Source organism: Fragaria vesca, linkage group LG1 (genome assembly GCF_000184155.1).
Source record: "Fragaria vesca subsp. vesca linkage group LG1, FraVesHawaii_1.0, whole genome shotgun sequence".
NCBI classification, from domain to species: domain Eukaryota; kingdom Viridiplantae; phylum Streptophyta; class Magnoliopsida; order Rosales; family Rosaceae; genus Fragaria; species Fragaria vesca.
The window spans coordinates 9,456,058-9,467,203 of NC_020491.1; the positions used below are offsets into that span (position 1 = coordinate 9,456,058).

At 37.5% G+C, this 11,146-nt stretch overlaps 1 protein-coding gene and 1 non-coding gene across 2 annotated transcripts; both read right to left on the minus strand.

Annotated features, from left to right (window-relative positions):
• Positions 1-395: 395 nt before the first annotated feature.
• TRNAE-UUC lies at positions 396-467 on the minus strand. The gene has a single exon. It is a non-coding gene; the product is annotated as a tRNA-Glu (tRNA).
• Positions 468-2,954: 2,487 nt separating this feature from the next.
• LOC101304220 (cytochrome P450 90B1-like) lies at positions 2,955-7,395 on the minus strand. Its single transcript, XM_004287857.1, has 8 exons — positions 7,178-7,395; positions 6,757-7,081; positions 6,509-6,661; positions 6,139-6,381; positions 5,936-6,028; positions 5,747-5,825; positions 5,512-5,618; positions 2,955-3,303 (listed from the first exon to the last, which is right to left on the minus strand). The coding sequence occupies exons 1-8, from the start codon at positions 7,393-7,395 to the stop codon at positions 3,040-3,042; spliced, it is 1,482 nt and encodes a 493-aa protein (XP_004287905.1). The 3' UTR covers positions 2,955-3,039.
• Positions 7,396-11,146: the final 3,751 nt, after the last annotated feature.

An 11,146-nucleotide genomic window follows, 5' to 3' on the forward strand; every position in this document is an offset into this window, starting at 1 on the left:
TGTTTTCTCATCTTTTATTTTAGGGTTTTTGGCCGTCTGGTAACTTACATGCGTTATAAGTTAAAGATTAATAACCGCCAGCTACATAGTACTAAAAATTGATCGTTTCCATAAGGGTGCTTCTAAATTTATTTATTTTGATAGAAAAATAAACTATATTAAATCGTGATGCCTCTAGAGCACCCAAAGTTTCTAGATTACTGAGTGCCAAGAAGTCATCTTTAGAGCTTGTCAAAAAAAAGAAGTCATCTTTAGGGCTCCGTTGTACAATAGGATATAGACTTGTACTTGGGCTAAGAACATTTCTTTCCAAGTTCATAAGCTGGTCCAATTGAAAGGATACTCTTGAGGGTTGGGCCGAGTTAGAATGAAAAAAGAAACCAATTACAAAAAAATTCCGTTGCCGGGAATCGAACCCGGGTCTCCTGGGTGAAAGCCAGATATCCTAACCGCTGGACGACAACGGATTATTAATAAACAATTAAGAAATAGCTTATACGTACCTTAAATCCAGTTTATGGGCTGTGTTAGTGATGGCCCATTTTTCTTAAACGATGGCCATGAACAACTCAGAGAGGTCCTAGAACCAGCTCACACGATCAAACTACCACCACCTCTGTCGTTGACATAAAAAGGAGTGCAGAAGACCCTTGAATTTTTTCCCAACAATAATAGACCCTCGGAGTTGGGACGGTGGGTAGACGGGTAGTGATAATTTAGTGAGGGAAAGAGTAAGGAAATGAGTTTGAAGTGACACAAAAAAAATGATATATGAAAGTTAGAAACAAGAAGAATGAGTATACATGCAACTTTAAGAGAGTTCCGAACTTAAAATCTCATTCAAAATAACATGCTTTGTAATTTCTCATCATCACGCGGGCTACAAAACATTACGAGGTGTTAAAAGATTGAGGATGGAGTGGTGTGGTTCTCTTGTTTGAAATGGGTTCATACAAGTGCTAAGTGCTACAGTTGAGTTGTTATCGTCTAATCTTTCATTTGATTTATTTGAGAAAGAAATAAGTAGGCCATGATTATAAAAGTTATGCTTTATTTCACACTAAAAAATTATGGACACCAACGATAGACTCATATGCGTGCCCTCAAGTCTGGCTCTAATTATAAGTTCAAACCCTTTGGATCTTAATTGATCAATCAACAAAATTTTCAGTTTCTTACTTCAAAACCTTTCGCATACACCATCTCATTCATTTTTAAAAGCAACCAGTCCTCAGTCCTCACAACCTGAGATATCACTATGAGACAATATGAAATAAATTGTACCAACGTATGTCCCTTTATTTTCCCTTTTCCTAGCTAGCTAGTTCTTGATCAGTTCCTCTCCACAATATATGGTTCTTTTCATTTCACGTTTCTTTTCAATATTTTCATACGTAGCTCGATCTGGATCACTCTTAATCCATGGCCTCGGCGCCCAGCTCAGCCGGAGAGGCCTAGCCTGATCCTGATCTGAGAAATCTAACCTAGACCTAAAGAATGAAGTCCGGCCACATTTCTTGAAACCCTAACGTGCTACTTCCTAGACCGCACAGGAAGAGACAATCATCACTCATCGATCAGCATTAAGATCGAAAAAACAAGAACAATAAAACCACCATTCAATTCCCTGGCCATTGAATAATAGAACTGTAATAGCCAAAGGAACAAACAAAACCCACACGTACATTCCGAAAGCGAAAGAGAACCTAACAAAGCTACTGTTGCACTACACTGTTCTACCAGATCATGCAGTGCTGTTCATGCATTCTTTTCAAGCTTAATTTACAGGAGGCAATCCGAATGCTTCATTCTATTTTGCTCTCTATTCTGATATGGTCTTCGTCTTCATCCTCTGCCCTGTTATTTTAAGGTTTAAGAGCCACAGACGAGAATATAAAGCAGTAAAAGACAGCAGAACGAAGTAGTGCTGTAACTGTTTTTTGTGTGGCTCTTGTGGTGTCGGTTCTGGAGCAGCATGCAAATAATAGTCTTGGAATCATTTGATAATTATATATATGATCAAAGATCGATGTGTATCGAAGGGGTGACATAAGTACTGTTTTGGTGGAGATTTGGTTGATTTGGTTGTTCAAATAAAAAAAAGACATAAGTACTGTTTTGGTGGAGATTTGGTTGATGAGCAAGATTTTGGGACAGTCGATTTAAGAGTTATGTATGGTTGTTCACTTGTTCTTGCTAGCTTGCTAGCTGGTTATGAAAATGAAGTATCAAAAGATGGGGTAGGATAGGAAATAATTATGCATAGATTGTGAAAGATATTGCGGAGAAAGTAGCTAGCTTGGTATTGTGGCAAACGAAACTTTAAAACAAAATGATAAAGTTTGAAATATTAACACATGCAATCATGCACGATTCAAGATATGATACAATGTTAGACACTTGCTAATGAACTTAAAATATGAGAAATAAAGTAACTAATTGTGTATTACTTTGTTTTCTCAAACTTGGAGGATATAGAAAATTAGAAATTGAATTAGAAGAACATCTTTAGAATTGAAGAAACGATATTGATGATGAAAGTTTATAATTTTACATAAGTTAAAAAAGAAGAACTATATCATATATAAGTAGATACCTACCCTCAAATCCAAAGCTAAAGGACTATGAGGCAATTCGAATGTAATTTACAATGAGGGGCATGAGATACTTCCTCCATTTCTAATCTTTAGGTTGGTGGGTGCATATATGCAGCTAGCTTAGTTGTGGAGGTTGGAAGAACAACGTACAAGTGGTCCTTAAGCATCCTGTAGTTGCAGTAGTACCTTGAGGTCTCTATCTTCCTTTTGCATATGTACTCGTCCTGTGGAAGAAGATGCACTACTACATATTTAAAGTCAAAACCAACTTCCAGCACTACAGCAACTCGATCCCTATTCCATATTCCATTCCTGGCGAACTTCTTTGTTCTTCTCTCTGTCAAATCTAAGCTATCCCGCATGAGATTAGAGGATGATGATGATGATGAGTTCTTTGAAGCTTCCATGGGGATAATGTGTGCATGGTGTTTGGTGATTTTGATTACATGAAGTTTGTTTGGCGTCGAGCTCTGATCTGTAGTCCTTTCTGGAAGTCAACAAAAGGGAATGCGAAAGCTTGGTCATCCAAATTGGCCAAGTCCCACTGGTAGTTGAGGACCAGGTGGTGGATGAACACAGCCATTTCTAGCTTGGCCAATTCTGATCCGGCGCAAAGCCGTGGTCCTCCCCCAAATGGCATAAAGTTGCTACTTGTCATGCTCGAATAAGATTTTGATGATGAAGAAGATCGCGCGCTGTTGCTCTGCTGCAAGATCACCATCATAGACACAACAAAATGAACAAAGAATTAGCGACAATGTTAAGAGCTAGTGCTTCCTACTTAAAGAATCTAACATTAATTGCTTCGTCAAGACAATTTATCAAACACATTATCAAACCGATAATGAACTAAAACGGAAAGCGAATAAAATCAACAGAAGGGGACCAATATATAGATCCCTTTAACCGTTACCACATACTACACCGACACAAAAGTTTTATACCACATTAGCGAATCACATTGTCTAGATCTCTAAATAGACGAGACTCGCTACGAGGGTATTTGCTTTAAAAGGGTCAATAAGCATCTAGATGGAAGATTTTATCTTGCATTGTGTCACAGTGAGTGTCATTGTCTAGCTATGATCACTGTAATTTTCGTCTAGTTCCATCACCTCCATGGTGTCTAAAGGTCTAAGGGGACCTTGTATCTAAGTAGATACACCATGATGGATTTTTTCTGGACCAGTTCTGCGCTCAGGACCAGTTGGGCATTTGGCCCCCTAAGAGCAAAAGAGTACCGGATGATGCACGTGCATGTGAGAAACCCCACAGTGCACATGGGGCTCTAATCATCTCGAACCCCATTCTCTCCCTCTCCCGACACGCACACTCACTAGTGTGTGTATGTCCGTACACCCCACACCCATGTATACAACTATGCAATACACACCTAGCTTCCATGGATTTGACTCTGATTTGACCAAGACACTTCATCTGAAAAAAGCAAAGAGATCTCCCCCCCCCTACCCCCCTATTGCCCTTTGCAACCATCATCCTTATATATTGTTGCTTGTCTAATTTTGATGCCAATATATTGATATATTCCGAGTCCATAATCGACACGTAACACACGTTACACGGTTTTTTAAAAGATTTTCTAAGTCCAGAGTGCCGGTCCCCCTTGTAGTATAGTGGTTGGTTACATGATGCAACCGCTTACTAGCTCAAGAGTTCGATTGACATAAGTTTCATGACTTTTTAAGTCTAGAGACTAATATATACTAGATCAGGAAATCACATTAGAACGCTCTCCATTTTCCCTTCTGATCACTAAAAATAGATTAAAATTTAACTCCAATCAGCGGGATTCAAACCTGAGTATGAAGAATCTACACCTAAACTCTTTCCAACTCAACAACCTGTGATGATTGTTATGTGGAGAATCATTAATCAAAATTATTGATTTGAGTAAAATCATACTTAAACGTACAAGTTTTGATTCATAAACTGAGAAGACAAAGCCACAAGGATTTGGGAACCTAAATTGCAACAACTCCTTTAGTATGCCGTATTGTACCCGTAATTTGCAACCCCGTTAGTTTCCCCATTCCAAAATTCGGTTGCACACTTGCACCCATTTTGGATCGTCACTCATGTTTCTTATCCCTCCAATAATTGTCAATGGCTGAAGTCATTTTATACCTCATCTAGAAAGAATAGATTCTACCCTATTCATCCTTCTAATACTAAAGTGACATGCACATGAGACTCTAGCTCAAGTATCAAGTCGAAATGTAATAAAACAAAAGAAACACACTAATGTGACATGACATTAATCTAACACTATATGTGATATTGACTGATGCTGCCGATATTTACTAAAAATCTAAGAGCAGGATGAGGAATAGGAAGTTTTGGATCCCCTCTATCGTAAAAATGGGCAAACATTGGGAAGCATTCAATTGGGTCCCACGAGCAAGGGATGGTTTGTGAGTCCCATAAGAACCCTAAGTCCCTAAACATCATGTGCTTGGGGACCTTAGCATTTACCATCTAACAAAGAAGTTTTACATGTTAGAAAGCAAAACTATATGACACTTCTTTTTTATTTATTGTTATCTTTTTACAATTTACGTGGTTAGACAGATAAATTACTTAAAACTCCTAATCTAATAAGTTAAAATTTATAATTATTAGCTCGTTCAAACACAAAACAACCATGTTTGAACTTTCATTTTACGTTTTTAACATAAGATACAGACTACGAAATATTTGTCAAAATTGAAGCCACATGATGACGAAAGCAAACATGTTCAAACTTTCATTTTACGTTTTAAATATAAGATACAAAATGCGAAATTGAAGCCACATGATGATGAAGGGTGCGGCCGAAAAGAATAGCAAATGACCATAACTAGGAGGGCAAGGAGCAAAGCTAGCTAGGTATGAGTGTAAGGACTAAGTGACTAACCTGCCATCTCCATGGATTGAAGTGTTGAGGGTGGTCAAAAAGCAAAGGATCCAAATGCACGGCTGCAATCACCGGAAGCACTTTCCACCCACATGGAATGTCATAACCTTTCAAAGTTTTCAAACACAGAAAAGTTCAGTTCAATATATTCTAAAGCAGCCTCAGATTTTCAAATGACTTTATGGACCCAACTCCCAACTCCCAACTCTTGCACCAAATTCTTCTCAACACTCACCTTTGTACCTTACATCTTTTAGTGCCTTTCTGTGTAAAAACCTCACCACGTTTCCGAGCCTCAGTGTCTCACTAATAACCTTCACACAAAAGATTGACAGTCTTAGTCTTAGTTTACAAGAGCTAATGTCGTCTAATCTCTTAATTAAATTAAAAAAATTCTCAAATTTATATGCTTTTGATAACTTACACATTGAGTGAATTCCATTTTCTTGTAGTCGTCCCAGTTCAACTCTGTCTCTCCTGCTATCTTCTTGGCTTTGACAATTTCAATGTGCTCTTCCTGCACAACAAAATAAAAAACAAATTAAATATAAAAGAAAATTGAATCAAAAACCCAGAATTTCATTTTTCTTTGTGTAACTATGATCGAGTAATGAAATATATTCTTACCCTCAAGTGTTCAATTGCATTACGACAGCCAGGCAAGAAGTAGATGGCTAAAGCTATGGAGACTGATGAAGTTTCATGACCAGCAAAGAGCAAGCTCAATATCAAGTCAAGAATTTGCTCCTTTGAAAGATTTGAATGCTTCAAAACCCACCCAAGAAGATCATCTTCTCCTATGTTTTCACTTCCCTCCTTCAACCTTTCTTCCATTTTGCGCTCAATGAACTTCAGAATGGTTGATCGAGACTGTGATGAAGCAACGGTATAGTTATTGAAAAGAAGAAAAAAAACAAGCAGAAGAAGAAGAAGAAGAAGAAGAAAAGATTAAAGCTTTTTTGGGAGGTGAAAATCAAATGTGATAATGGTAAATTACCTGCAAGGCTTTTCTGTAAGCTGTTCCTGGTAAATTCAATGGAGCAGAAACCACACCCTTCATGAAAGTTACATACAATTTCTTGAGCTGCTCTGTTTCTGGTTCTCCAGGATCCAAGCTCATGATGTGTTTTGCCATCAAATTGAAAGTGAACTGCAATCACTTTTTCATTAACCCAATTAACCTCTTACCTTTTTTTTCTTGAATTGCAAGCATTCATTCATTAATTCACAAAATTGTTTACTCACCTTCTTAGCTTCATCCTGAGCTGAAAATACAGAATTCTCTTTCCAGCTCCCCAAAACAAGCAAAGTATGCTTCTCAACTTCTCTCAGCAAATGGGTTCTGAGTCTGGCATGGCTTAAGAAGTTGAGGGATATAGTCCTCATATCTCTATGCATGTCACCGACCAAAACCAGCATAGACCATTTTCCAAGAATCCCTCCTATGCTTCTTGGGTAGCTACATTCAAACAATCTGCCTTCATTTTGTAGTATGAATCTATTCAGCCCTGCATCAGCTGAAACTATAGTTGGCTCCCCAAACAAACTGGACTTGTAAATTTTCCCATACCTGCGTATTGAAGTAGAGGATATAAGTTTGTTTACTAAACAAAACATGGGTTTTGATATTCAAAGCCTTTTGGTTTCTGGGTTTTTGCTGATTTACCTTGAAATATGTTGCTCCATGAATTCTCCTATAGAGGTTGCACAGTAAGGCTTCAAGTAGCCTATGGTTTCTCCAAGAAAAGGCCACCCCATGTTTCCTGGTGGGAGATTGAGTCCTCTGATTTGGTACTGCTGCTTCTTTCTCGTGATGAGAATGAGGAAGAGGAACAGAGCTAGGATTGAGGGAAGAGCACAGAGGATGAGCTCTGAGTCAGGCATGGAGGTTGGCATTCCCCTTGTGATTTTCTCTGTGGGAGCTTTGGTTTGCTCAGCTGTTTTTATATATATGCAGAAGTGGAAAATCAGTAATCTGCTTTCTGAAGCCCTCTCTACATACCTGCTGAAAAGGAGGTAGCTGGCTTTAAAAAGTTGCTTAAGAATAAGCAAGGTTGGTCTTATGAATGAAACCAAACTTGTTAATGAAAAGCATGGAGGCCAATATGTCTCTTTTATAAGCTTTCTTCTTTTGTCTTTTGAGCGAAAAAAACTGAGAATGAAATTGAGTTTTGGGTTTTTACTGTGTTTTGACAGTTTTAATACTCAAGAGGACTATAAAAAAAAAAATATCATGTTCTCAAATATATAACAATTTTGGTTCCAAGAGTAATCATCATTATAGCTTCTAATTAGCCTTAGATAACAAAAAACTTTGAGCAGTATGAATATGTATTGTGAAGTAAAACCTGGATAATCATATATGACATAACCTTGCAACATTGTTTCGGCGTCATCAAGCAATGTGGCAAGAATGTATGATTAATCCGTCAATTGATTCTGTTCATCGAAAAGAAAATGGCTTGTGTAGTATGAGTCAAGGTTTTTGACCTTTAACAGTTGCATAAGGGCATCCCATCATATGAAATCTTACCGAAGCGAAGAAACTTTTCTTCATTGGATTTCTTGGTGTAATGAAAAAGTACACCCGCCCGTATATTTCATTGGGTTGCCTTCAATATCCAATTGAGGCATTTCATCGAATATCTTGGAACGAAAACATCAAAAACAATTCCAAAGTACAGAAATATCCATGCATTTTATGTCCTGTCCTCGGCATCGTGAAATTGCAGATAAACATGCTTACGCTGGGGAGAAACTAGAAAGGAAAGAAAACGCAAACAGTGATGTGAACCTTGAAGAAATAAACAGTAGTAACTGAGGCTCTCTCTCTCTCTCTCGCACAATGTGCTGCTGATTCTGAAACCTCTCTCTGCTCCCACAAACCAAAAAGTGATTTTCCTTTAGCTTCTGCGCCTCTGCTCCTGCGCAGCATCAATATCAATACAGTTTTCTGGTCAATTGATTGCTTTTGACTACTCTTCACAGGCTAGGCTCTCTCTCTCTCTATTCAATTATCACACCAGAACACAAAAATTGAAAAGAGAAATTGTGACCCCGAACTGCACATAAAAATACATATACACCTATCTGTTTAGTTGTAGACTTGTGGTAGTATTTCAAAATAGAAGATGATCAATAGTACATTTCACCAAGAGTATAACTGAAAATTAGTACAAAATCTCTCTTTCGATGAGAATACTACCTCTTTGGTACCACCTGCATCACACATTATGTAACAACTGATGTGACACAAACATAATATATAATGAAATTTTATAATAGGGCCACATATGCTGCCACACAAGTTGGGATGTAGGTGGTACCCCATAAGATAGTTCACCTATTATTACTCAAAACCGAAATTGTATGCTTATGCAAGAAAATATTTGAGTACAAGCAACTATGCTTAAACACGATGAAGTTAAAATAAATTTTACTAAAGAACTATAGACCCGCATTGATTCACACAAATCGTTCCTTTAACTTATAATTACGAAACACTTATTATATCGTCTAGTTGATGTTCCTTTAAAATTTTCACTCATGATAGATGAAACACTTGCACGAGTTTTATTGCTCGTGCAAATGCTTATGTCAAACAGCGACAAACGTGGCTTGTAAATCATTTTTGTACCGATACTGTCCCAACTTAACCATCTTTAACGTGTCGGGTTTTAATCACAAAAGGTCTCGGTACAATTAAAAATGATCCACCCATTTATAAGTTATATTTTATTTATACTTTTCCAATGTGAGATCTCTCTTCTCCAACACTCTCCCTCATGTGCAACCTAACTTTTAGGTTTACACGTGAAACTGATTAACAAATTGAACCCGGGTCCCATGACAACCGAAAGAACCCCAAACTCCCCAAAAGAACCCCAAACTCGAAAGAACCAAACCAATTAATCTTTCTTCTTCTAAAAAATAGATACACTTTGAAAAGTTTTTAAACCAAGTCATGACATCGCCGATAGTTAAACTATAGTTTACGTTCCTTGCTTCCATTACAAATAAAAATTAAACCTGCAAGAGTGTTCATTTTTTTTTATAAAGGAATGTCGTATTCGGTTCTGTATTCAGTAAAGAAGGAAATTACATGTACATGACTTACCCAAAAAAGGCCATGTAAGAATCAAGTCATGCAGGGTACCTTAAAGTAACATAATGCAATCACCAAAGGATGAAGTACAAAGAACAAATAACAAGTAGAACCCAAATCTTGCTAGCAAATCTAGATTATTGGGGCTGGGTTCCACAATAACAGATTAAAAACCTAGAAAACCCTTCCCATAAACCAGTACCATGGAAACAAAAGAGAACCAGCATCCACCAACAACCACCACCCAGTCGACCTTGTCGTCATCGGCATCACCAACTCACACCAAAAGAGAGAGAGAAGGGTGGCGCCCTTACCCCCATCAAAAGGAACGAAACCAGTGCTCCCAGACGTCGCTGTCGATCAACTTCCTCATCTTCTTCTCTAATCCCTGCATTCCCGACCTCTTTCACCATCACACAAGCCGAAGAGAAAAACAGAACATATCGGTAACATACCCGACCCACGAGGGCGGCGAAGCCCCGTCCGACGATGGCCTACGCCGCCGGACAGGGATGATCTCACCATGGTCACTCTCTCTCGGTACGGTTAGAGAGAGGAGGATCTTCGATAGCAAAAGTCAGATCTTTAATTTGGAATAAACAAAATTGCAAGCTCGTTCAGTTGATGATGCGAAATACATTAATTATGAAATTCATTTCTGAAAAAATATATAGGTACATTTTGAGGCTTTCTTAAACAAAGTCATAACATCAACTTACAGTTAAACTGTGATCTGCATGCTCCATGCTTCCTTAAAAAATAAAAGTTCAAAACCTATTTAATATAAATTATAACACATTTTCTTTGTGCACAGTTCATATAATACAAAAATTGAGAATAAGGTTGTCCTGTAGTAAATTTAAGTGTTAGATACTCAAATCATTTCATAGAAGTTATGTAATTTCCTATTTATGGACAGGACCAATATTCCTCAGATTCCAGCTAGTATGTGTTCATACGAGGACAATGTAAGTATGTAAGGTGAGGTTTAGCTTAATATATGGAGGTTAATTGGTTCATGTGTTCCGTGAATGCTATTTCATATTGCATACCTCTATAAATTGTATTGTATAGGATGACATGATTACTTAAGGGCATGGGCGGATCTACGTTAAGGACTGTTTGGGTTGAAGCCTAGACAGAAATCCTATATGTAGTAAATAAGTACCCATGAAAACAATGAGAAGCCTTGGTTCAGTTGGCAACTTGACCAAATTATTACCACCTTGTCGCAGGTTCGACTGCTCTGAAGAGCAGATTTGGATATTTTTAGTAGTTTTCCTCACTTTGGTACCAGAAACAACACAATTATTCTTCCTTCTTTCTTCAGTTACAATATTTTCTTACTCTTTTTTGCCCATTTTTTACTTTTCTCTCTTCAAATAAGAAATTCAAAAAAAATTACTCATATAGTTCTTGCACTTCTCATAGTGTTTCTTAAGAAAAAAAAATTCCTTCAATGAGTTTTTAGTGGGTTATAAACCTACAAAAAAAAAAAAAAAATAAGTGCTTCTAACTAGCCTAGACAAC

Coding starts and splice junctions, on each gene's coding strand:
- LOC101304220 (XM_004287857.1), bottom strand. CDS start 7,395: ATGCCTGACTCAGAGCTCATCCTCTGTGCTCTTCCCTCAATCCTAGCT. Junction 6,662..6,756: donor CTCAGGATGAAGCTAAGAAG/GTGAGTAAACAA, acceptor AAGTGATTGCAG/TTCACTTTCAATTTGATGGC. Junction 6,029..6,138: donor ATGCAATTGAACACTTGAGG/GTAAGAATATAT, acceptor TTTGTTGTGCAG/GAAGAGCACATTGAAATTGT.